Source organism: Tachysurus fulvidraco, chromosome 18, assembly GCF_022655615.1.
Source record: "Tachysurus fulvidraco isolate hzauxx_2018 chromosome 18, HZAU_PFXX_2.0, whole genome shotgun sequence".
In the NCBI taxonomy this organism is placed as follows: Eukaryota; Metazoa; Chordata; class Actinopteri; order Siluriformes; family Bagridae; genus Tachysurus; species Tachysurus fulvidraco.
Window position 1 is genome coordinate 13181705 of NC_062535.1, and position 27107 is coordinate 13208811.

The following is a 27107-nucleotide window of genomic DNA, read 5'->3' on the forward strand; positions in this document are numbered from 1 at the left end:
CACCAAAATTTACACATGGCACAGTGCAGTCAGGCAAGTACTGTTCTCCTGGCACCCGCCAAACCCAGACTCGTCCATCGGATTGCCAGAGCGAGAAGTGTGATTTGTCACCCAGAGAACATGTCTCCACTTCTCTAGAGTCCAGTGGCTGCGTGCGTTGCTTTGCTCTTAGTGATGTAAGGCTTGGATGCAGCTGCTTAGCCATGGAAACCCATTCCCTGAAGCTGTCTATGCACTGTTCTTTTGCTAAACTGAAGTCCACATGAAGTCTGGAGGTCTGTAGTTATTGATTCTGCAGAAAGTTGTTGACTTCTGCGCACGGTGCGCATCAGCATGCCCTGACCCCGCTCTGTAATTTTACATGGCCTACAGTACCACATAGTGGGTGAGTTGCTGTTATACCCAATTGCTTCCACTTATGTTATAATACCACTAATAGTTGACTGTGGGATATTTAATATTGCACTGATGGCAAGCTATCACAGTACCATGATTGAATTCACATAGATCCTGAAAGTGGCCCATTCTTTCACAAATATTTGTAGAAGCAGTCTGCATGACTGCAACATTAAGACATTCAGGATAAATGACTGAGCTGAGCAGGCTTAATTCGTTGCACAAAGACCAAGCCAGGATGAGCAGACACAGATTCATCAAGCCAGGTGAAACCAATCCTGGATAGGTGCGTGCTCACGGCTCACTCAAACAGACCTGCCACTGATAACAGATACACTGATTCACCATGGCAACTAGAGCGGTGTACTTTTCCCTGCCTTCCCTGAGGCACAAATACTCATGGAGGCATATGAGGAGGTAAAAGACATAATTAAGAAGAAAGACAACACAGCCACAGTGATAAAGCAAAGAGAAAAAGCGTGACAAATTATTGCAGACCGCCTGAATGCATAAGTAATACACAATTACTCACTCACCGCTCCGCTTAAGCATCACAATTACAATCCAAATAGTTAATTCACATCTCCAAAAATGCAGTTGTACTCTGATTATGAAACAGTTGAATTTCTAATTGAAATGGACTGCAGATATGAATGAAATTGTGTAAAGTAACTCCATCACACAGTATAAGGCTTTGATAAATTATTATCAAAGCCTTACATTATTACTACGCTCACTAGTACGCTTTAAGCCATTGTACTCTGCTTCTTATGTTGTCCACCGATTTTTCTGTGTGTTCTCCTGCTTTTATTAATATAAAGCTGCTTAGAAACAATGAAAGAATTGTGAAAAGTGCTATATACTGTAAATAAAATTTAATTGAATAAATAGATGAGCTAATAATCACTTTAATTTATATAGCACCTTTCAAAGGACCCAAGGTCGCTTGCTCACTGACTCCATTGAATGTTCCTGTGTGATAAAGAAAGTGTCTCTTTTCGGGTGTGGTGTGTATGTGTGTGATGTAGATTAAACATGACCGGGCAAAACGGACATGGCAGCAAGTCAAAATTAAATACAAGAACATTCTGCAGAATGGTAAGGACCCTGACTAATACTTAACAATGCACAAGTATATATTGTACCCAGAAGGTGCCTGCTCACACATTGTCTGTACTGTTTTAGCAGTGAAAAAGAATACACACAGACAATAGCAACATCATGTAAAAATAATCATTTATCCAAAATGATTGAAATTAATGATCACAAACGTTTAAATAATGACAGTGGGTCTAGTTATATGTGATAATGTATAATGGGCAGTGGAATAACTATTGGTTTCCGTTTGTGGTGACTGCTGACTGACATAAGGGATGAGATTAAATATATCCTGGAATTTAGCCTGGTCTGGAGCAGGCTAGCTCCACAGAATAAATCTCCATGGTAATTTATACCATAACATTCTCCTGTAGTGTCCAGCTTTAGTGCAACTGGATCAAGGATAAATTGAGCCAGGATCACCAAGATATCCCGGCTTAATCCCTTATCCTAGTGTGTGCAATAGGCCCCTGATTTCGAAGTTTGCTTTCAGATTTTTTTTTGTTTTGACTTCTCGACCACCGTATCAGTCCACCAGATGGCACCAACGTTCCTTGTTTGAATGGTGACTCTTGTTGAGTTCCGAAGTGGAAACTTGTAAAGTTATTTCTTGGAATTTAAGATGCTCCGATTTTAACCATAAACATACTTGAAACAAATGGTGACAGATTTAGATTGAAAGAATTTATACAAATCTCATGTTTACCGTTTCATAGTTCTGTTTCATCCGTTATATTTCCATGAGAACACACCACAATGTATTATTCAGTAACTGAAGACTAAGATTAAGTGATTTAGGTGTTTGAGATTATGGCTGAAACTAATCACTGCAGCAGCAGAGTTGGGCAGTCATGAAGTCCATTTATTCCTAAAACACAATTTCATACTTTTGGCTGATCAACATACCACAAGTGATCTCTCACTTTGCCAAAACTAACACCGTTTATAGCCATTTACACAGGTAAACCTAAGTTGCCAGTGAATTTGTGTGAATTGTGATCCTGTGATACCTTTAAGGAAGAAGCCATAAATCAGTTTTTTATTTGACACATGATTCATTTATTTTGATCCATAAAATAAAAAAAGCTTTATTAACAAACTCATAGTACAACAGGCAAGGGTCAAAACCAGCAAACACAGCAATGTAGGAGAGACAGAAATTGTAGTCGGAATACGAGCAGAAAGTCAGGACAGGCGGCAAACAATCAACAAACAGGGAAAAGAGAACAAAGTAATAAACCTGGAAATCACAGGAAAGAGAACACTCAGACTTACAGCCGTGGCAAATCGAGACTTCGCACTGAGGTCAAGTTCAAGTGCAGCTTTATAGGAAGTGGGTGATTGGCAGCAGGTGGCGGTGTAATCAGTCTCGGTGGGAGGATTATGTGAGATGCAGTTCGGAAGCTGTCAGTTCTCGGGTGAAGGTTCCCTCCGGTGGTGATTGGAGGGAGAGGCAGGTGCTTCAATCACGACAGAGCCCCCTCCCTGTGAGCGGCTCCCAAAGCGAGGGTGCGTGCGATGCCGGGGTCTTCCACGAGGTCGAGGGGCCGATTTGTCTGGATGATCTCGGTGGAACTCAGCAGTGAGTGACGGGACAAGGACGTCTCGCACTCTTGCCCAGGAGCGTTCCTCAGTACCGTACCCCTCCTACTCGACCAGATATTCGAGATGACCTCCCCGCCATCTGGAGTCAAGTAGTGTGCGGACCTGTTAAGCTTCCTCACCATCGACCAGCAGGGGCGGCGGACCTGATGGATCAGTAGCCCCCTCCCGGCCACAGCCAGCGAGGCATGGAAAGTGGGAGAGATGCGGTAGGTCGGAGGCAACGCCAAGTGGTACGAGACAGGGTTTATACATCTGGTGATCTTGAACGGACCCACATACCTAGGGCTGAGCTTCTTGCAGGGTAGGCGGAGATGGACGTCTCGGGTTGAGTGCCAGACCCACTGACCGGGCTGGTAATCCATGTGAGTTCTGCGGTGCTTGTCGGCTTGGCCTTTCTGTCTCCTGATAGCTCTCTGTAGCTGGTGGTGCGCTTCCTTACAGGTCTCTTCACTTCTACGGAACCAGTCGTCTACTGGTATCCGAGTATGCACTGAAATGGGGTGATGCCTGTGGCCGGTTTGATGAGCGAGTTTTGAGCGTACTCAGCCCACATGAGGTACCTGGTCCACTCGGCCTGGTTGATTTGGCAGTAGGAGCGGAGGAGCTCTTGGTTCATATGTTCCGTCTGCCCATTGGCCTGTAGATGGTATCTGGAGGTAAGGCTGATGTGCACGTTCAGCTGCTTGAAGAAGGAGGACCACACCCATGACGTGAATTGTGGCCCTCTGTCGGAGACAATGTCTTCGGGTAAGCTATAGAACCGAAATACGTAGTTGCAGAGGGTTTCGGCTGTTTCTATGGCTGTGGGAAGTTTCTGGAATAGAATCAGATGGCAAGCTTTCAAGAAGCGGTCCATCATGGTAAGGATCACGGTGCAGGCGTCAGATTTAGGCAAATCGGTGACAAAGTTGACGGCTATGTGGGACCAGTGTCGCTGTGGGATAGGTAATGGCTGCAGCAAGCCGGCCGGGAGTTGATGTGAGGCTTTGGAGGTGTTACAGACGGCACAGTTATTGACGAGGTTCCTTGCATCCTCAGCTAGCGAGGGCCACCAAAATTTGTTCTATGCCAGGTGAGTGGTGGCTGTAATGCCGGGATGACCAGAGCTGGGTGAGGAGTGCAGGAGAGTTCGAGGAGAGCGGAATGTAGGTCTTTGGGCACATACGTTTTGGCGGGAGGACAGTCCTCAGGAGGCGGAGACAGTGCATTAGCTTGGGAGATTTCCGTCATAATGTCCCACTGAATAGGGGCGACAACCTGGGTTTCAGGGATGATGGTCTCCGTAAGAGTGTTCTGGTTCAGCTCATTGTACAGACAAGAGAGCGCATCAGCTAAGTGTTTTTGGATCCTGGTCTGTAAGTGACCGTAAACTGGAAACGGGTGAAAAACATGGCCCATCGTGCTTGGTGGGGGTTCATTCATTTGGCAAAGCGTAAATATTCCAGATTCTTGTGGTCAGTGAGGACTGTAAACGGGTGTTGAGCGTCCTCTAGCCAGTGCCGCCACTCCTCGAATGCAGTCTTCATGGCCAATAATTCGTGGTTCCCCACATCGTAGTTGCGCTTCGTGGGCGAGAGTTTTCTGAAAAGTATTTCTACCAAAATTTGGAGGCATGTCTTAGAGGGCTGGTAGTGTTGAGAGCAGGCTTCGTCCCAGTTAATGATTCGCAGCTCTCTCCGTGAGATGACCAGTTTATGGAGTTGACATTCTGATTTATTTGCCCCTGTTACTTTAAGTCATGTCATGATTTTCTAAATGCACAACAGAGCTACACATTAGTCAAGTGGTGCACTTTAAAAAGGGTGTTTTACTGACTAAGGCAGTGGTGATTAGAATTATTATACTTATAATCAGTACATTGTTGAAAATCTTTAATCAAGAAGTAAATATTTTCTCAATTTGTAATAACAAAGCAAGCAAGTCATAAAAGACATCATAATACATTTGGGTAAGAGGTATAATTAGCCAGTACAGTTGTTCTTTACAATACTGCACGTGGAACATGCTTTTAGAAATGAGCAATGAGCGCTCTCTACAGGTGAAATAAGGAATTACATCAGTATTTAAAGAGGAACTGACAAATTATATAAGAAACTCTGTCCACTTCCACCTTGTATTTGGTGTTAGAATAGAGGGATTATTTTTGTTTTATTACTATAAGATCAATTAACTAATAAACTATTGCTTTGTTCTAATATCTAGTTTCGATTCAAATCTATCTTTTGGCCCTCACATTTCTTCTCTTGTTAAAAACTCTTTTTTCCATCTTCGTAATATTGCTCGTCTCCAATCTTCTCTCACCATAGCTGATACTGAAACCTTAATTCATGCACTAATCACTTCACGTCTGGACTATTGCAATGCCTTATTTCTTGGTCTTCCAAAAAAACTTATCGCAAGATTACAGTATGTTCAAAACTCAGCAGCACGAGTTCTCACCTCCACTAGGCGCTCTGCTCACATTACTCCACTGCTTCATGACCTTCACTGGCTACCTGTAGCATCACGTATACACTTTAAGGTATTGCTTCTAACGTTCAAAGCATTAAATGGTCTTTCTCCCCAATATCTGTCTGACCTACTTTCCCCTTACCGCCCTGTCCGGTCCCTTAGATCAGCTGAACTTGGTTTGTTGTCCATCCCTCCTTTACGTCTGTCTACTGTTGGTGGAAGGTCATTTAGTATAAATGCTCCTCAATTATGGAATTCGCTGCCTCCTACACTACGAAACATCACATCTGTGGGTGCATTTAAGTCCCAGTTAAAAACATTTCTATTTAACAAGCATTTCGGATAATGCAATTATATGTATTATGTGTTGTGTATATGTAAGTGTATGAATGTACTATATTTTTGAAATGTAAAGCGACCTTGAGCTATGGAAAGGTGTTATATAAATAAAACTTCTTCTTCTTCTTCTTCTTCTTCTTCTTCCTCTTCTTATCAAACCTCTGTTTCACTGAATTTATTTTTATAATCTCTGTTGTAAAATGGATCTATCTAAAAGGATATTTTACTGTGTGTTAGCCATGGACAAATTGCTATAATGCACCAATGTTATTATGCTTCAAAAATGACTTTATATAGACAGATAATACAAATGACCTGTATTATTTGCTGTAATGAAGGTATAATAAAACTATAGCAAATAAAATATAGCAATTGTTTCTAACAATAATAAGCAAGAAAAATCACATAAGAATGCTCAGTAGGAAAAATAGACTGATTAATAAAATAGACAAACCATGTCCACAAACTGTGATATACCTTTGATACTATGTTCAGAATATAACAAAAAAACAGGCAGTAAATTTGGAGCAGATGCAAAGCCTCAAACATTGGCAGGATTGGTGACGGTGACTTTCAGTTTCATATCATCCACCTATTGAAAAAATAGAAAGCATCTCTTAAAATTCCTGATGCAGGCTGCTGAACATATCACATGGTTAATCACTGACATTACTAAGCCTTTACAGAGTCCACACTAATCTGGGGTTGTTTGTTTAGTTTGATCCTGTTTAGACCTTATTTATTAAAGAACTTTGTAACTATTAAAATATAATATAAAAAATAATAAATATGACCTACTTCAGTAATGGCAAAGCGATTCATGAAGACGTCTCCATTAATGTTAAGTGTAGTCACTTTGTCCACCGGTATACGGTGCTTGAACGTGTAGGACACTTGGCCATTCACCATCACCTGAACAAATAAAGTGTAAGCTTTATTTAAAACAAATTATTAAAGTATTAACCTTCTCATTTCTTTTCCCCATAATATCACACCTCATAACATTCTGGGATAATGACCATGATGATATCAAAAGCTGCTCCACAGACAAATGGGCCTCCTGGTATCTCCACCCAATTCTTGTCCCATGTCCTATTCCTGTGGCTACTAAGGACCACAGAGGAAATACAGGGGTTGAAATGGAAAGCGATGTCATCTTGCTCAGACTGGCCGGTCTGAAAATTTATTTTAAAGCTGAAAGAAATTGTTTTAACATTTATTATTTATTACCATATTACTGACTGTACCACATTATCTTTAAAAATGTCAAACTAATCTATTCTATATTGCCTTTCATTCAAACTGTCATGAAATGAATATGCATTTAACATACCATTTACAATCTGATGGAACAACCCCTTGGAAGAACAAAGCCAGACCAGGTCTCAAACCTCCAGGGATTGAGCTCAAATATGGCTTGCTCTGTTGTGGTTAAGAGTCATTCATGTTATAACAACAAATGTCTAATCATGTGATTACCATAAAAATACAATCTTTTGGCTTATTTATTCATTCTATAATTAAATGATGTTACTCACAGGGTTGCAGACTGGATGTGGCACATTAGACTGGATGTCTGAAAGCTTGGTGCGTGAGATGCTAGTGTTTAGTTCCTTACCAAAAGTAGATTGGCTCCAGTTCTTGAGACAGCAGAGGTATACAAATTCAAACCCACGTATGAAGAATACTATTGAAATTTGTTTGTTCCTTATTTATGACAAAAAAACTATCATAGCAATATACAAGGAGATCTGAAGGTGATCAAGGCAGGAGGATTGAAAAATGGCTAAACTTGAGTAAGCGGTCAATCACAGAAATGTACCTCAAAAAAACAGCCCAAAGCACTAAAATAAAAATAAAAATACAACTTCTAAAAAGTGTAATTTAAAGAAATGTACTGTATAACCTAGGGCTAATCATGCCTCTGTTCCAACCTTTCTGAGTGTGTTACAGGCATCAATTTCTACCTTTGTTTATATTTAATAAATATAATTAAGTTTGTCAGTGAAAGGACTGAAAATATTTTGTGTGTAAAATAAAGGTCCTAAAGGAAATACTAATATTACAAAAAATACTAATGAAACTATTCATCCAACTTACTGCAACAGTACCAACAGTGTTCATTTTGACATCTCCATAAATATTAATTTCATTCACTTTGGCCATTGGTACACGATGACTGAACAGGAAAGACTTCTGCCCATTTACATACACCTGGACAGAACAGACACTGTAGATAATTCTTTTAAACACATTAACATTATGTGCATTCTCTTATTCTTTTAATTCCCATACCTCATAGCCTTCTGTTTTGATCACAAAAAAAATGTCAAATGCTGATCCTTTGGAAATTTTGGAATTTTGTCTTGGAAACTGTACTAAACTGCTTGTTTTACACCGTTCCTCATCCTGCCATTTCGTTTCCACATAACTGTTGCACTGAATAAATTCATTGAACAAGGAACTAAAATGAAAACCGATGTCTTCCTCATCGGTTACAAAATCCAAGGTAAACCTGTTTGTAAAAAGTAGAAAATCCATGTCATATTAAAGTAATGAAATTAAGGCCTAATGAATGGAAGGTTATGAATTTGAATACCAGGTCCACCAAGCTACTGCCCTGAACCCTCAGTTATATTAATAAATAAATAAGTGTAAATTGCTTTGGATAAGGGTGTCTGCTGTTAATGGATTAAATATATAAAATCTACATTTAATAATGTACTAGTGTATTAGTGTTTCTGGTATTAAAATTTATTAGTGGATAAATAACGTGAATACATACGATTGAAACTTTGAAAAAACGACCCCTTGGAAGTACAAAGCCTTTCCTTCTCTCAGCCCTTCAGGGATTTCCTCTGTGTAAGGAATGGTCTGTGGAATGTAAGCATATCGTATAAATGGATAGGGGATAAATGTTTTTATAGAAACACACACTCAAACACAAACACCCCCCCCCCCCCCCCAACTGCTCCCTGGGCGCTGCAGCATAAATGGCTGCCCACTGCTCCGGGTGTTTCCTTCAATTTCCTGTTTGTTCTCATTTTCTGCACTTGTATAATCAAACACCATGAAAACCTGAGCTCCATACTGTACAGCTGTAACTACATGAGTGGCTGTTTTCTGGTCAAATACTTGTGGGTAGGTGATATTACCAAGCTTGTTCATTGTGAGCTGTTCAAATGTTGTTGTCTGGCTGTACTGCAAAGTAACTCTGGCCTGACGTGCTGAAGATCTGGTATCTTGCAGGTACTTGGCCGATCCTCCAACCTCCACCAATCCACTTAGGAAACTGGCTTTAACGGAAGCGCTTATGTCCAGGAAGGTTGCCTTATCACTGAGACTATCAGAGGCTGCAAATTTCAGATGTGATTTAGGCTTTTTCTGAACATTAAGGTCATCATTAACTGCATTAATATCCTATAAAGTAACACCTGAAACAGGAAAGTGATGAGAAATGAGAGCTACATTACAAATATTTCTGATGATACATAGAAAAAAATACAGTCTGAGGAAATGAACAAAATGAAATGTAATCATAGAACAATTTATTATTGTAGAGCAATAATAATAATAATAAATGACGTTGATGTAAACTGCACCTGGAATAAAGGAGTCTCTCCGGCAATCATACAGCATGCCTGGATACAAAAGTCTTCCCAGGGCAGCGATTTCCAGGCATTTGGAATCCATTACTGTTGCAAGAGAAACGACCAGAAAATAAGAAGACAAGAGAAAAAAAATAAAAAGACTTGAAAATTCATAAAACTGCCAATGATGATGAAGACTGTAAGTTAACGTAATAATGAAGGGGGAAATGATCAAAAAGTGTATTGTATGATGCATCTAAATACTGCAAATTGTTTTCACTAATTTTTAGTAGCCTCTTTATCCTAGCCTGGATAATAGAGGATCAGCATGCACACATATTCAAACACTTATTCACAGTTGTATGCAACTTATTTTAGCCAAATTGTTGATTGAGTCCAAGGCTAATTGAATCCAATGTCTCAAGATCCTGACAGGTCTGCTTCCCAACCACAAGTACATCTGGGTACTGGCCAAGATCTCAGCCTTGAATACCATCATCCTGGGCCTTCCATGGATGGAGCACCATAACCAACATCTGTGCTGGACACACTGGCATTTCACTCACTAATCTAACTGTTGCGTCAACCATTCACATGCATGGGCTTTAGAAGAGCTCAGAAACTCGTCATCAATGCCATATACCCACCAAATATCAGCATCTTAATGAGTTATTTAGAAGCACCTCCAGCAGACAGTACAAACACTCCTGCCATCTGGGCCTTCACAAGCAGACTGTTTAACAGTTTCTTCTCATTTATGATCCTTCTTAGTTTCTAAATTCTGTATATAGCCTGCAAAGTTAAGTAGTCAGGTTAAGTAGTCAAATCTCATAGTAACGCTGTGCTAGAATGTGCCCTAATAATAAATGACTATGCTATTCCATGAAGTTAGCCATGTAAATTCACACATTCATATCTTTTTAAGATTTTATTTACTGTAGCATGTGAAACAGACCAGACCAGTTTTTGTTAATGGGAAACCGGGGAGGAACATTGTTTCATTTCACTATGTACTGCGTCAGATATATATGTTAGAAATGATAATAAAAGCTTCTTGACTTATTACAAAGAAAGAAAAGAAAAGACCCAGCGGGAGCAACTGAGAATCCATCTGTATGTTACTCCTATTATCAAGTTAATGACATAACAACGCAATCAGGACGTTTACTTGAATTAAAATTAAAAATGCGGACCAATTGGCTTCCTAACAACACCTGAGCATTCAATCAGCATAAAAGGACTCCAAGGAACAGGGCACTTGAAGAGACTATTTTTACTCACTATGCAAAAGACAAAGGAAATCAGTCTTGAGCTTAGAAAGAAGATGGTGGAGGCTCATAATAAGGGGGAAGGCTATACTGCCATTTAAAAGAATTTCACAGTGTCTACAACTGCTGTACGTTGCATCATTGAAATACAAGGAGAAAATTCTGTAAGAAACAAACCTGGGTGTGGTCATAAGCGAAGGATTTCAAGAACTCTGGAGAGGAAAATAGTCAGAGATGTCAGAAAGATGCCCCGGACATCTGACAAGATGATTGTTGCTGACCTGGCCTCTTCTGGAGTTGATGTTTCAAGGAACACAGTTGTGAGTGCATCGTGGTGGGCTTCAGGGCCATCGTCCCAGAAGAACCCCTTTAGTCAAACAGCGGCAGATCACAGCCAGACTGAGGTTTGCCCGTGAACATTTGAACGGTAAAGATGAGTTTTGGGAGTCTGTGCTTTGGTCTGATGAGACTAAAATGGAACTGTTTGGGCACAGGAATGGTGCTTATGTTTTTCGAAGAAAGGGTGAGGCCTTCAACCCTAAGAACACAGTTCCCACAGTTAAACATGGTGGTGGGAGCATCATGCTGTAGGGCTGTTTTGCAGCTAAGGTTAGGGAGCCTTGTTCAGGTGCATGGCATCAAAAGAAAATTATGTTGACATTTTGAGGGATAATATGCAGAAATCTGCTCGTAGTCTAAACTTAGGTAGTCGCTGGGTCTTCCAACAAGATAATAACCCAAAGCATACATCGAAATTGGTCCAACAGTTCCTGAAGGATACCAAAACCAAGGTCCTGGATTGGCCCGCACAGAGCCCAAACCTCAATCCTATTGAGAATCTGTGGCGAGTACTCAAAGTGAATGTCCATGCCCAGAAACCATATAATTTGGACCAGCTGGAGCAATTTTCAATGGAAGAATGGGCTAAAATCCCTGAGGAGACCTGCTCCAACCTAGTAAAGAAATACTCTAAGAGGTTGTTGTCAGTTGTGGCTCAGAAGAAGTACACTATTGACTATTAATGACTAGGGGGGCAAATAATTTTGGACGTTTCGTTTTTGCCCTTTCTTGTTTCAACTCACTATTTTAATTAAATATCCTAATCAAACTTTTGACATTTTGTCTTTGTTATTTGGAAACAAATACACTATAAAACACTTGTTAATGGTCATTTCCATGGAAAAATCAAGAGTTTTGTCTAATTTTAACTGTAACTATTCATTAAGCATATTAAAGATAACTAAAGCACAAAGTCTGACTAACAGACTTCAAATACTTGCATGAAACCAAGTAGTCTTCTTTACTAGTATACTGCATTGTGGTAAGCAACCTGCCCCACAAGGGGACAGTCTGCTCTGCCTTGTGCCATTGCTAGAGGGAGTCAAAGAGCATCTACCAACATTAGTAGATAAACATCTCCCACCAGAGGGCACCAGAAAGGAAATAAGCAAGTGAGTTGTTTTTTTGAAGTACAAGAGCAGCCTTATTTCTACACAGAATGAATAGGAAAAGGAATCCAGACATAACTAAATTTATGGACTATTGTGCACATACAGTGTATGTGCATGAATACTAAAATCACCAGACAACCATGTAACAAAAAAAAAACATCTGACAGGCAGTCATAGAATTTATTTTAGCATTTCTATTCTTTTGTATATTTGCAGATATGCATATTAGGAAACACTTGCGTTGACTCTTACTTCAACAAAGTAGTTTCAGGGCATTGCCAGAAAACTCTTCTCAAATATTATATTGTGAATAAATAATAAAATTACCATTAAGAGTTTCATGAATGTTGTGTTTCTCAATCAGTAAGTAACGAGGACTCTCAGGAAACAACAGCAATAGCATTAACTGGACAAATGTTGGGACCACAAAATTCTTTGTACTTGCATACTTGGCCACTACAATACTACAACACAACATCAGTGTACCCGAATGTATTCCTGTGATGAGTCTCCGGGTGGTTGTAAGTTCATATGGGTGGCTCTTGGTTCTCTGATTTCCTCTACCTCCAAAAACATGCTGGTAGATGAAATGATAACTCAAAATTACATTTAGGTCTGAATTGTGCTCCTTTGATCACATATTTTATTTGCTCTCTCCCTATTCATTTTATATATTATTATACATTTGATGAAGCCATAAATCTGTATTTATATGACACATGATTAATATATATATTTCCCAAGAAAATAAAGTAACAAACAAACAAATGTCACATGCCTAATAAGACTAAATGCAGTCAATTCTCGGTATAATAACTGAACACATGCTTTCACACAAGGCCTTTAACACACAACTGCTCTGAACTTTTTAGTTTTTTAGTGAACTACATTGACACATTCATTCCATTAAAACTGAAGGACAATTCATACATAACATGCATCTGTTTATATATTGGGTACATTTTGTGTTAGTATGAATATATTTTTTGTGTATATTCTGTGTAGTTTTGTACAGTGTTATTTTTGTATCTATTGTATCTACTGTAATTCTATATATTTTATCCTTTATATTGTATGGTTCGGCTGCCACTTTCCTCAGGGGGAATTAATAAAGTACTTATCTATCTAGATATTGCAAATGACCTGTATCATTGACTGTAGGTACAAAAAGTATAGTAAAGAAAATATAGTATGCATTTCTAACACTAATAAACAACAAAGACTGAAATAAATAAATAAATAAATAAATAAAGAAAGAAAGAAAGAAAGAAAGAAAGAAAGAAAGAAAGTAAAGTAAAGTAAAGCTTGCTCAGTAGTTGCTGATTTAACAAATTACCGAGTAATAAAAAGACAAATCAGACCCATCTATTGCAAATCTGATATAACTAATCAGAAATATACCAAAATAAATGTCATTGGTAATGGAGAAGATTTGAATCCTCAAATGTTGCCAGGACTGGAGACGCTGACATTCAGATTAACATCATCCACCTATTAAAAAAAAAGAAAGCATCTCTTGACATTCCTGTTTGTTATAATGCAAATCTAAAACTTATTTAAATGATATATTTCATAAATCGTGACTTGATTTTTATAAAACACATTTGTACAATTTAAGGGCAGGATGCAGCTAAACATATCAGTCTTGGTATATTACTGACATTACCAAGCCTTTACTATTGAGTTCACACTATTTTGGGATTGACCCTGTTTGTTTAGTTCTATCTAGTTTTATCTATCTATTGTTTCTAATTATTGCTCACCACTGGTGAATTTCATAACTGTTGGATACAAAAGCTGTTAAAGACCAGAGACTTTTTACATGACCTACTTTAATAATGGCAATGGTGTTCATGAAGATGTTTCCATCAATACAAATTGCAGTCACTGTGTCCAACTGTCTACGGTGCTTGAACGTGCAGTATTTCTTGCCATTCACGAGCACCTGAACAAATAAAGTGTAAGCTTATTTAAACCAGATACTTAAAGTCTTTACCCTCTCATTTTTTTCTCCATAATATCTCACCTCATAGCATTCGGAGTTAATAAGCATGATGATATCAAAAGCTGCTCCAGGGACAAATGGGCATGCTGGTTGGCACTCTTCATTCCCCCATTTCCCATTGCTGCAGCTGTTAAGGACCACATTGGACATACGGGGGTTGAAGTGGAAAGCAACATCATGACGGTACTTCGGTCCAGTCTGCAAATTTATTGCAAAGCTGAAAGAAATTATTTCAACATTTAATAGACTGTACCAGATTTGAGTAAAATCTTTTTTCATGTAAATGTTTTCTCCTCATTTATGACAAACCTGTAGTGCTATAAAGTTAATATTGAGGAATGCTGTCATAGCAAAAAACTTGCAAATTTACTAGACTGTACCAGATTTGAGTGAGAAATTTAAAAATAATTCTGTTGCATATTGCCCTTCATTCAAACTGTCATGAAATGAAAATATATTCATCATACCGATCACAATCTGATGGAACTTTCCCTTGAAAGAACAAAGCCACACCAGGTCTCAAGCCTCCAGGGACTGATCCCAAATATGATTTGCTCTGTTATGGATAAGCATCATTCATGTTATAACAATGAAACCTGCAATCGTTTAGCTTGTCATTCATTTTGATGACATGAAGATGTTACTCACTGGGTTGCAGACTGGACTAGGTACATCAGACTGAATGTCAGAAAAAAAGAAAAAACATATGAAAAAACATTTCAAAAGTATAAATAAAACCTGTTTTTTTTTTAAATTTATGACAGACCTATAGTGCTATCTGTCAAAGCAAAAAAACCTGTAAGACATTTGCTACTTTAATTGCTCATTTGTTTTTATATTAAATCCAAACTTTACCTGTAAATGTCAATGTAAATGTTAATAAATATGGAATTAATTTGTTTTGATCCATATATATAATATGATTTAAGGATTTGTTTTGAACTGCTGTTACTTACAGGACTGTTCATTATTTTAGTCCTTAGATTGTTAATGAGGCAGGATATGGAAAAGTTCTGTGGGAAAAGAAATGATGAACAAAAATGAATGAAAATACATAATGCTCACAAATATTAATCATTTAATATGTATATACTTCTATACCAATAATAAGATAATTATGTGTAGTAAATATGTGTAATACTAGAAATTTAAAACTTTAAAACAATAAATAAATAAATAAATAAATAAATAAATAAATAAATAAATAAATAAAAAGACTAGATTTTTTTTTTCATTTTACATTTAACTAATAAAATATTAAAACCAGCCTATAAGCAACACTAACTTTATGCTCGCAATAACCTTCATTGAAGTGGTCCTGACTGAACTTACCCATTGGTCTTCTGTCACAGTGAGCTTTCCAATAATGGTGAATTGGACAGAGTCGCTTGCTTCACTCACTCCCACATCACTAACAGCTCTGTATCGGACCCAGTATTGTTCTGTTGGCTTTATTCCAGTCAATGTGAAGGTTTTCTGTGCATTTGAGGTGTCTATGACTGTCCATTCCTCAACATCAGCTGCTGAATCATTTGAAGGTATCATCCTGTACTCAACTCTGAAGTGTACAGTCTCTCCAGTTGGGGATTTTGAAAGCTTCAGGGTGACTTTCCCATCACTGGTCTCCACTACAGGTTTGGGAGGTTTGGATACAGGCTGGAACTTAGGATCTGTCAGAGAACCTTTCTGATAAAGTCGGATGGAGGTTCCTGGATTGCTGGGATCAGATATGGAGGCAATGACTAATTTGATTCTCTTCTCATTTTTATTGGCCTTTAAAAAAGAGGTAAAGAGAGAAAGATTCTGCCTCATCCTTGCAGAAATGTCAGGAGAAGTGAACCAAGGCTGTGCTGGTTGGAGAATGGAAACTCTCTCACTTGTTTGCCCCAACATTTTAAATTCTTCAGATTTGTTAAAGTCCTGTAGAGCTGCTAGGTAGGAGTCATCACGCATTAGAGATGTAAATGACAAACATACCACCACATCAACATCAGGATGAAGGCAAATAGAATTGAGTGACGCTGATGATTTCACAACTGTGATGTCCTTCAACCCAACTGCATAGGAGCTCAGGATATTTAATTCAGTTGTAATGTTATCTAACCATTTGTTCATGTTGCTAACATTGAAGGGTGATGTGTAATGTATGTTCAGGATGTCCCCCAGTGTCTTGTCCTCTTGTGTCCCACCACGAATAGCTGGCAGCACTCTGCACAGTGCCTTCTTTAATAAATTTGTATAATTTCTGTATAATTCCTGAAACTTTAGCAACCTGGATTTTAGATCAGGGAAATCATCGGTTATTTGTCTTTTCAACAAATCATTGCATATTCTCTCCTTTTCACTGAGTTCCTCCAGCAAACTTTCTGTTTCACACAACAGGCTCATATCAATTTCTCTCACCAACCTTGCAGCCTTATCATCCAAAAGATTGAGAGGATACAGCCACACTGTCAGAGGCACACCTTTACCTTGTTGTTCCAGCAAAGCAGGCACTTTCTTGAACACTTTCAGGGCTTCCTTATATGTGGTGGGGTTTTCTTCAAGTTTAAAGTCACCATAAAATGTGATGCTAATATTCTCAGCCATTTTTTTTTCATCTTCAGTCATGTTAAGGGATGCTTGCCCCTCAATGGAAATGGTAGGGATCTTCTTGACCACTGCATGAAGGTTTCCTTCAATTTCCTGTTTGTTCTCATTTTCTGCACTTGTATAATCAAACACCATGAAAACCTGAGCTCCATACAGTACAGCTGTAACTACATGAGTGGCTGTTTTCTGGTCAAATACTTGTGGGTAGGTGATATTACCGAGCTCCTTCATAGTGAACTGTTCAAATGTTGTTGTCTGGCTGTACTGCATAGTAACTCTGGACTGACATGCTGAAGATCTGGTATCTTGCAGGTACTTGGCCGATCCTCCAACCTCCACCAATCCACTTAGAAAACTGGCTTTAAGGGAAGCGTTTATATCTAGAAGGTTTGCCTTATCACTGAGACTATCAGAGGCAGCAAATTTCAGATGAGCTTTAGGCTTCTGATGAACATCAAGGTCATCACTCAATGCATTTTTATCCCATAAAGTAACACCTGAAACAAGAAAGAAATGATGAGAAATGAGAACTAGGTTGATACACATAGATGATAGATACACACTAGGTTGATAGATGATACACATGTGGACAAAATTATTGGTCCAGTACCCCTCGGTCAATGAAAGAAAAACTCACAATGGTCACAGAAAAAAAATTAATCTGACAAAAGTAATAATAAATAAAAATTCTATGAATGTTAGACAATGAAAGTCAGACATTGCTTTCAGCCTGAAATCTGAAGACTATCAAGGGATTCTAGAGAGAAATGTGCTGGCCAGTGTCAGAAAGCTTGGTCTCAGATGCAGGTCATGGGTCTTGCAACAGGACAATGACCCAAAACACACAGCTAAAAACACCCAAGAATGGCTAAGAGGAAAACATTGGACTATTCTAAAGTGGTCTTCTATGAGCCCTGACCTGAATCCTATTGAGCATCTTTGGAAGGAGCTGAAACTTGCCGTCTGGAAAAGACACCCTTCAAACCGGAAACAACTTGAGCAGTTTGCTCATGAGGAGTGGGCCAAAATACATGCTGAGAGGTGCAGGAGTCTCATTGACAGTTACAGGAATCCTCTGATTGCAGTGATTGCCTCAAAAGGTTGTGCAACAAAATAATAAGTTAGGGGTACCATCATTTTTGTCTAGGCCTGTTCCTGAGTTTATTTTTTTTAAATTATTCTGTTGAAGCATGGTTGAAAAGCAATGTCTGACTTTCACTGGAAATGCAATCCTGAAGTAGGTTTGTTTGTCTATACTTTTTTCAATTGTTTATTTCCATACATTTATTAATTTATCAAATAATAATTTACCTGTTTTAGTCCTCATTAACCAGTGACTATATGTTAATAAAATTCAAGTCATTAGGATCGATTGTAGAACGTTTGGATTTCTATATATTTTCCAATTCATGTAATTTTATACTTATATTTTTCACAAAGTCATTTGCCCATATTTGCCAATATTGTCACCATATGGTTGTGACTATATAGGTCATAAGGTCATAAGTTTCATTCTTTTCAATCATTTCTGAAGTATTATTACTTTCCACTATCTTTAGTCTGCAAGTATATCATTAAATGACGTTGATGTACTGTAAACTGCACCTGGAATAAAGGAGTCACTCCGGCAATCATACAATATGCCAGGATACAGAGGTCTTCCCAGGGCAGCTATTTCCAGGCATTTGGAATCGACTGTTTCAAGGGAAAAGTCCAGAAAAATGAAAAGATTTGAAAATGCATAAAACTGTCAATGATGATCAAGGCTGCAATCATAAGTTATTAAAATGTGGGAAATATCTTTTGATTTTCAAAAATCTTGTATAAGCGCTACATAAGTACAGTAACTTGGGGGAAAGTGATCAAAACCTCTATTATATGATATCTGAAAGTGATGATTTGTTATGTCCCTGACTTTTGGTTTTATCCTGAACAAGATATCCAATTCATAAATTTACATTTATTGCAGATGTCCTAATGCAAAGCGACTTACAATTTTATATCATTTTTAGACAAATGAGCTAACATATAAATGGTAATAAATGGATAACATCTTGGCTAATGTCTATCCAATCCCTAAATATGCCATTTGTGTTATTTCAGTAATTATTCAGTCATTATTATATGAGTATTATAATGCATAGAAATGTACTTATTTCAATAAATAGCTTCATAATCCCAAAGAAAATCCTGAAAGTAAAGATTTTACAAATTCTGTTATGAGCAGAATTGTACAGGATGTAACTCATCAAATCAAAGCCAATGGGATCGAAGAAAGAAAAAAAAATCAGGATCGTACCGTTAACTAGACTAATGAGGAAACACTGACAATCATATAAACTCTACCTGGAATGAAGGAGTCACTGCCACATTCATCCGTCATGACTGGAGATGATTCTCCCCAGGCACCTAATAGCATGCAGCAGGAACCCATGACTGTGTCAAAATAATGAGGACAGCAACAATTAAGTGATTTTGTCCCCCTTTCCGAATAAAAGCAGTAAAATTTCAGTTTAGAAATATCCTGACTAAATATAGGGAAGTCGGGTAATTAATAAGTATAGTATAATTATTATAAGTATATAAAATTTAAGTATATTAGAATTAATTGTAGACATTCACATTTCCTATTACAAATAATGCAGGGTTTTATTTAATTTTTATCCAAACGCACACTCATGTCTATATGCTTTCATCACGTAATATTAAGAGCGTTTCATACTGTCGATTAAAGCATCAGGCAGTGACCACAGATTATCTGACCTGTTAAGAAGAAACTAAAGCAAAGACGCAAAGGCAAGGCGTGGCGTTCTCTGTCTCTCGGTCGAACAACCCCAGCCCCACACACAATGGCCAAGATCACGGTATTTACAATCGAATTGTAAATCAAACAAATAAAATCAAATCATCTACTGTACATATTTACACTTTTCCTAGCACTAATTCATTCACGACCTGAACCTGTTATCGTTTTTTTCCCAAAATATAGTTTTATTCTCTACAATAACCACCAGATGGCGCCAACGTTCCGCGACTCTCTGAATTCTGAAGTAGAACATTTTAAACTTTTTTCTTGGAAAATAACAAATTCGAAGAGTTTCAGATGTTAACAAAAAACAAATTTAAACAAACGTAGACAGATTTAGATTTTAAGAATTTATACAGATCTTATGTTTACCGTTTAATAGTTCCATCTGTCATATTTCCATCACAACACACCATGATTCAGTAACTGAAGACTAAGATTAAGTGATTTAGGTCAACATACCACAAGTGATCCACTTTGTCACAAATAACACTGTTTATATCTGTGTACACATGATCCTGTGCTCTCTCTCTCTCTCTCTATCTTCTCATTTTATATGATATTTTATGATACCTTAAGAAGACATAACTCCGTTTTTATTTGACACTTGACTTGATTATGTTTATCCATAAAAAAATAATAATAATTAAGGCATATTCTGAATTATAAGACTTTGCCCCTGTTACTTAAGTCATGTCATGATTTTCTTTATGCACAACAGAGCTACACATTAGTCAAGTGGTGCACTTTTAAAAGGGTGTTTTACTGACTAGTGCAGTGGTGATTAGAATTATTATGCTTATAATCAGTACATTGTTGAAATGCTTAAACGAAGAAGTAAATAGTTTCTCAATTTATAATAAAGAAAGCATGTCATAAAACACACCATATTACATTTGGGTAAGAGGTATAGTTAGTCAGAACAGGTAATCTTTACAATACTGCATGTGGAACATGCTTTTATGCTTTTCTCTACAGGTACAGTAAAATGAGGAATAACATCAGAATTTAAAGAGGAACTGACAACTTATATAAGAAACTCTGTCCATTTCCACCTTGTATTTGGTGTTGCTTTTGCTTTGTTCTAATATCTAATTTTGAAAACTCTGTTTCACTGAATTTATGTTTACAGTCTCTGTTAATGTAAAATGGATCGATCTAAAAGGATATGTCCTTTGACAGAGAACAAATCTCATCATTTGAAACAGAGATCCTTCAAATTTAATGTGCGTTAGCTATGAACTAATTACTCTAATATGCTAATGCTAATTAATGCTCTCTATCTAGACAGCTAATTGAAGTAATTATACTGACATACGTGTCCTCTAATGACACTTGTTTTCGGATTGCGTAGGAAACCCTTCCACAATCCCACTAAAGGATGTGTCCTAGTTTGCACGGGTTAGTATTGAAAACACAAGATCAACAATTAGAGTTGCTCTTACCTTGAACGCAGGTATCCTTCGAAGTCCCTCGGTCTTCTAACAAAGGTTCTGCTTCAAGTTCTTCTACCTATTCTATTGATTGAATCTTTAGATGAAGGAGTCAGACTTAGACCTTTTTGTCTTTTCAAGATCTTCACAATGGGAGGACTTGTTTTTATTAAAAATAGTGTAATACAAATAGGTGTGTAATATATGTAAGGTAAAAGAAAATTACGAACAAAATTTCCTTCAAATAGTCAAACGATTCTAGCGTAAGTAGAAATAAGTAAAATGCAAAGATAAAACAAACCAAGAAACACTCTCCAAGTGTAAGCCTGCATTTGTTCTCCTGATGCACTTTCTATAAGCAATAACAAAGTATAACACAATGAGCTTGCCTCAAGGTGAATGCACACTGATAACTCGTTCTAAAGCCCTATTTATTCTATTTTGTTAGTATGATGTCATAACTGTCATACTTTTGGAAAACAACCTGAGAAGTCCCCTAAGATGCACGGCTGACTGTGTGTTCTTATTCTGCTGACACAAAACCTTGTGATTTCCTTTTAAGCTTTCACTGTTACTTTCTGTCTTAATATCTAAACATACTAATTAATGTTATATCATTTCTTAATCTCACAATGGTTACATAAATTCATATAAGGGTAAATTAAACTAAAAAAATGAAAAAGAAAATTCATATAAAAGGTAAAGGAAACTTATCATTCTATAAAATGGAAAAGAAAACAATAATCTTCTTTCAGCAAGATGATGGGTCTTGATCCAACTGTCTAGGTACAGTGTCTGTTCCTCTTTCTGTTGAATCAGGTTCCTTCTAGATCTTTTCCTTTACAGTTTTAATCAGATATATTCAATTTCTTTATGTCATATAACAATTTCCCCATTTCTTTTAGTTTATTTTCCACAGCTTCCTTTTTCCTTGCTCTCTGTCTTTGTTGTCTTTTATTCCTTTCTCTCTTTTTGCTGCATTAATTTATCTTTGTTTCTTTATAGTCTTGGATGAGATTGTCACATAAGGATAACCATGTGCACGTTGTATGGCAGTTACATGTGATATGGCAGTTACTCCACTCCTAACATTTCTATTCACACCCCCTTTTGGAGTCATTGGCATAGCACAAAAGAACTGCATACCTCTGCATTATACAAATACGACTGCATTTTTTTTTAATTGACCACTTCAGCTTCAAATTTAGTAGGTAGTAGTTTTTGGGGTTTTTTTTTGTCCTAAATCAACTGTCCTTTGTGATGCAAGCATGTAGACTTTATAAGAAACAAAAGCAAAGAAACAAAAGCGCTATCTCATCTAGTGATGGGTCCAAATCTTTATGTATCCGTACTTTCCGATTACTAAAAGAAATTTGAGCATGATAAATTGGATCTTGCGGATTATATTTCCATTCTGGTGTTTCAGTTACCCACATCCTGGTGACCAGCTTGCCACCTAAATGCCCAGTCCCGTCCACAATTGCCCGGAGTATGTCCCATGGTTCCCTCCGTAGTGACATCTCGCCATTGAGCTCCACCACTACATAGTCTCCTATTAACGGGTCCACATCTCCACACCACTATTAAAGGAAACAGCATTCATGAAGAAAAGCTTCAGAATTGTTTCTCTTTTAGCAGTAATCACTCCCCATGGCTTAACCAAATCAATAGGTCTAACTGATTGATTATGATCTATTTCATAATACGATTTAATCCATTCACAGTATCTCACGGCAAGCTGTTTACCCAGGACTGTACCTGTTCTAAGTCCAAGCATTTCCAAAGCATACTTTTATCCCAACAAATTATATATATATAAATATATATATATATATATATATATATATATATATATATATATATATATATATATATATTTACATTTATAACAGCAGGAGTGCGCTCTAGGTTTTTTCCATCACAATCATTGGCATACTCATTCTGATGCCCAACTTGTTTTGCCACATGAGCTTGATCATCACCTACTACCACATTATATTCTATTGGTTCCTCAGTCTGTTAATTATTACTTAAATCATCATCAGATATTTCCACCAAGGTCCGGTCCAAATCCAGCAGTACAGAATCCAAGCTAATCATTGCCTGTCGATGAGCCAGGACGTGTGGTTAGTTTAATTCTCCATTTAAGAGGAGTGCATAACATCAATATTCCTAACATCATAGGTCTAACATCATTTATATATTCCGTAAAAGCATATGCAACAACAGTAAAAATAACATTTGCAGCAAGAACTTTCACATATTTAACTCTATCTTGTTTCCATACATAAATGGTTACCCTTAACAAAAACCCATAAAAGAAACTACACATAAATTGATCCAATTAGGTACCTTATACGTGGTGTATTAAGGTGGCTGAGACTGTATAGCCAAATGCCATTAATGTTAGATTAGATCCTTCCCCCTTTTCTCCATATCTGATTGAATCCACTACTATGAATTAACCACATGATTAAAGTTAATGTTATCGAAATACTTTCAATTTGTTGACAATATAGTATTCCAAGGAAACGTATTATAACCTTGAAACCAGGATATCGATCACATATTAAATAAGTACAAGCCATAGACCAAAGACCAAGATTCCTGCTCACCGTTGTCCATGGTTTAGGGCCCTCTCCTGCATTAGTGCCATTACTGCAGGAAGCAGTAGCATTGTCACTAAAATTTGATGCCATCCTAAACTCAGTCGGTTTTCGAGATCAGAAATTTAGATCCTGGTTTCACAAAAATCTGCTCCTTAAAGCTTTGTTAGATTTAGTCCCGCACAAGTGGTTCTTCTTGTGAAGAGTGTTTGAGTGTGTGTCAGTGTGGGTTTTTTATACCCCGATGTCAGTAGTCTTCTTCGCTCTTCCGCTCCACTCCCATGTCTTCGTGATTTCCGTGAGCTGAAAATTCACAGACACCTTGCACATTGTATCCAACATTAAATACATTTCACTGCTATTATTAAGATTATTATAGGTCCTACAATTGCAACGATTATCCACCACCACTTCATGATTATGCCTCAAATTGTCTCTATTAAGTCCCAAAGTTTTTCTCCCCAGCCATACAAAATTTTTCCGGTGTCTTTTGCTATTATTTTGACAGTTCTCCATCCTCTGGTAAGCGTCCTTATAACGACGGGTGTTGTGAAAAATCTGTGTAAAGAAATTCGTCTCTAATAGCATATACATTATATTATATATATTTATATTACATTATATAATTATACATTATACATTATACCCAGAAGTAAAGTAATATGAAGGATTATGATTGGTGTCATAAGACACATGGGAATAGACCCCTGATGTCATAATAGTTTAAGGCAATATACAAGTTACATATATAAATAACCACTCATAAGTCATGAGTAAGAAAAGGAGTTTTTTGTAGTTATAAAACTTAGTAAAAGTAATAAAGCACAGTACTATCAGGCCTAGGAGAAGTTGGAGTGTAATCTGGAGAACCAGGCCTAGGAGAGGGAGAAGAGGGGATGTAAACTGGAGATCCAGTTTCAGAGTCAGAGGAAGCCAATGCAGGAGAGAGAGGGCGAATGCAGGCGAGAGGAGGTGATGAAGGACGTGGAGGAGAGACGGGAGTTTCAAGCTCAGGGCAGCAAGGTTCAGCACGAGGACAGCCATCAGTTTGAGTTCGCTGGTCCATGAAGTCAGCCAAAGGAGTTTGGGAGGAGGAAGTGCTATTGGGAGGTTTCCTCACAATATGGGACAGCAGAAAAGAATGCTCAGGAAGGTCAGGAGAACAGAGCTGGTCCAGAGCTAGGCGATGTGAGACAGCTGAAAGCGGCGATAGCCATCCATGACCTCAGAAGGAACTGGCCTCGGGTAGGGTGAAAGGCGAGAAATCCAGATGGTGTAACCAGGACGAATTGGCTGACCCTGAGGTTGAGGATCTATGGTGAAAGATAAACAGGAAGTAACTTGGTAGACATATATAGAGTAACTAAAGCTTAAAGTATGCATGAGCGAGCCCAGTCTGAGAAGTAACAAACTGAGATCATAATGAGGTTATAAGTTCAATAAAGCTTAAGGAGCTAACATAGAACTCCATTTATATTCAAAGCAACATTATAGCAGCAAAAGCTTAGCAATAATAGCAATACAATATAACCAAATATTAAGTAGGAACTTTTGACAAAAACCAAACTCATAATTTTAACATATAGTAAGTAAGTAAAGTAGAACTCATATACAGTATAAAATAGTAAGAGAAGAAATGAGAAAAACTTACTCCTTGTAGCTGAAAGGAGGATTAATCCAGACATCTATCATTGAAGACTGAGCAATAAGAATGATACAAACAATTAAATAAAGCTCTCTCTGAGCACATTTTTTAATAACAATGATGAAGATGGTTGGAAATAATAGGAAATCAACAAGGACAGAATAACAAGGATGTATACAGAAAAATCCAAGGGCAAACCTTGAGTCTGGAAAATAAGGGGAATTCAGAAAAGAAAACAGGACATTAAGTCACCTAGGAGGCGTATGAGGTAATTCTGGAAGATATGGGGAATTCTGAGAAATGATTAGGTTGGGCTTCGAGGGCTACTTTGAGAAATAATGGGTAATTGTATGTAAGATATGCAAGGGCGTAAGTTTGATTTTGACATTGGCGGGGACATAAGTAAAATTGGTGGGAACATAAATAAAAGGTTTTTTGCCTCCATCCTCAGACAGCATCACATCACGCGTCTTTGTCGGTGTGTGTGTGTGTGTGTATTACGATTTGTAAGTATTTCTAAACTTATAATGGCATACAACAGTCGATTGTCTGTCTGATATTCCACTATTTAAGTGACTTATAGATATACACGAATTCATACACACTAATGTTTAAATTTGCAACTCATCCGGTTAATATGAGATTGTAATGTACTGTAAAAAACACCGTCCCTGAATCGACGTGTGACACAACATTACCCGTATTTTGCGCATAAAACTGTTACACAAATAATTCAGTGTTTAATATTATAAAAACAAAAACAGCACAAACGAAACTTTTAACGGCACAAAGCAGCACAAACGAATGAGACTATTTTGCTGACGTTTTGCGTTGGGTGGAGGGCCAACTTCACGCTGGTTTGTTATAAAAATGCTTTTTTACTCACATACCGGTAACCTGCATAATCACGTTGCATATTGCTTCATACAACGGAATATAGCTGCAGCCGAACCCAACACATTAGCGAGAAAGACAAAGCCACTCAAACAGCGACGTGAGTTAGAGAGGCAGGACTCAAAAAATGTAAAGGCCAATCCTTTTAGAGAGTGAGTTACAGAGGCGGGATTCATTGCAGGGGGTAAATCTGTTAACCGTTTGTGTTCCACAAGTTGCGCTATTTTTTACAGAACACCGTTGTAAAAATATTTTTCATCTTATTTAATGATTCCTGGCTAAATGTTATGTGAAATAAGTAAAAAAGCACAAGACACAGACGGATATCAGTGGTTATGTGTAAATACATAAAGCATATACATAAAACATATACCAAGCCTATATATATATAGGCTTGGTCGAATTATTGCTAGGGGCAATTGAGTGTTCCGTCCCTACCCAAATCGACGCCCTTGAAGGTATGTAAATTAAAAGAGGAGGCGCCAGAGGTGATGTTCATGGGGATGGGAATCTTTTTTTGGGTTGCAGGGGAATGCTGTTTTGGGTTTTTATTTGTTACTTTAAATTTTTCCTTGAGCTCAATGGAATGGGTGGCTGATTGACTGCGATAAAGAAGTTTGCTCATTCTCATCCATGTCTGAAGAGTCTTCTCATTGTTTTATTTGTATTAATGTTAGTGCTATCAATGAAGTTTAATTAAAATAGCTTATATTTGCCTAAAAGTCTATAAGTACAAATCACCCTGCGATATGTCCACTTGGAGATGGGCTCTAAGTTCCGACACGGATATATCCATATCAGAGGTCCAAACATATTCCCTTCTCGTTTGAGATACTTGTTTATGCATTATAGCAACCCAAGCCCAATTCGGGCCTGCCGTTACAGGTTCCATATAAGTAGTGTAAAAATTGTACAAGTTTCTGCTAGT

General features: G+C 37.6%; 2 protein-coding genes across 3 annotated transcripts in view; both read right to left on the reverse strand.

Annotated features, from left to right (window-relative positions):
* Positions 1–27107, reverse strand: part of LOC113663839 — a 260165-nt gene that overhangs the window by 46899 nt on the left and 186159 nt on the right. The window contains exon 1 of one of the 2 annotated variants that reach the window (XM_047803043.1): positions 8185–8445. The exons of the other annotated variant lie outside the window; for it this stretch is intronic. Coding sequence (XP_047658999.1) covers positions 8185–8430 — 246 coding nt within the window. The 5' untranslated portion in view covers positions 8431–8445. Of the gene's footprint in view, positions 1–8184; positions 8446–27107 lie in introns of those variants that run through there. 2 annotated transcript variants of the gene reach the window in all.
* LOC113663841 (cytolytic toxin-alpha-like) lies at positions 12371–26235 on the reverse strand. Its single transcript, XM_027179277.2, has 13 exons — positions 26176–26235; positions 25292–25338; positions 23881–24953; positions 21047–22614; positions 19142–19231; positions 18401–18490; positions 15536–17292; positions 15160–15216; positions 14852–14881; positions 14671–14759; positions 14225–14420; positions 14030–14143; positions 12371–13689 (listed from the first exon to the last, which is right to left on the reverse strand). The coding sequence occupies exons 5-13, from the start codon at positions 19227–19229 to the stop codon at positions 13639–13641; spliced, it is 2472 nt and encodes an 823-aa protein (XP_027035078.2). The 5' UTR covers positions 19230–19231; positions 21047–22614; positions 23881–24953; positions 25292–25338; positions 26176–26235; the 3' UTR covers positions 12371–13638.

What these genes read in the sequence shown, in the direction of transcription:
- LOC113663841 (XM_027179277.2), bottom strand. Translation starts at nt 19,229, where the DNA reads ATGGGTTCCTGCTGCATGCTATTAGGTGCCTGGGGAGAATCATCTCCA. An exon ending in CTAGTCCAGTCTGCAACCCA is followed by an intron (nt 14,760 to 14,851) that starts GTGAGTAACATC and finishes TATCCATAACAG; the next exon opens with AGCAAATCATATTTGGGATC. An exon ending in TTAACTCCGAATGCTATGAG is followed by an intron (nt 14,144 to 14,224) that starts GTGAGATATTAT and finishes TTATTTGTTCAG; the next exon opens with GTGCTCGTGAATGGCAAGAA.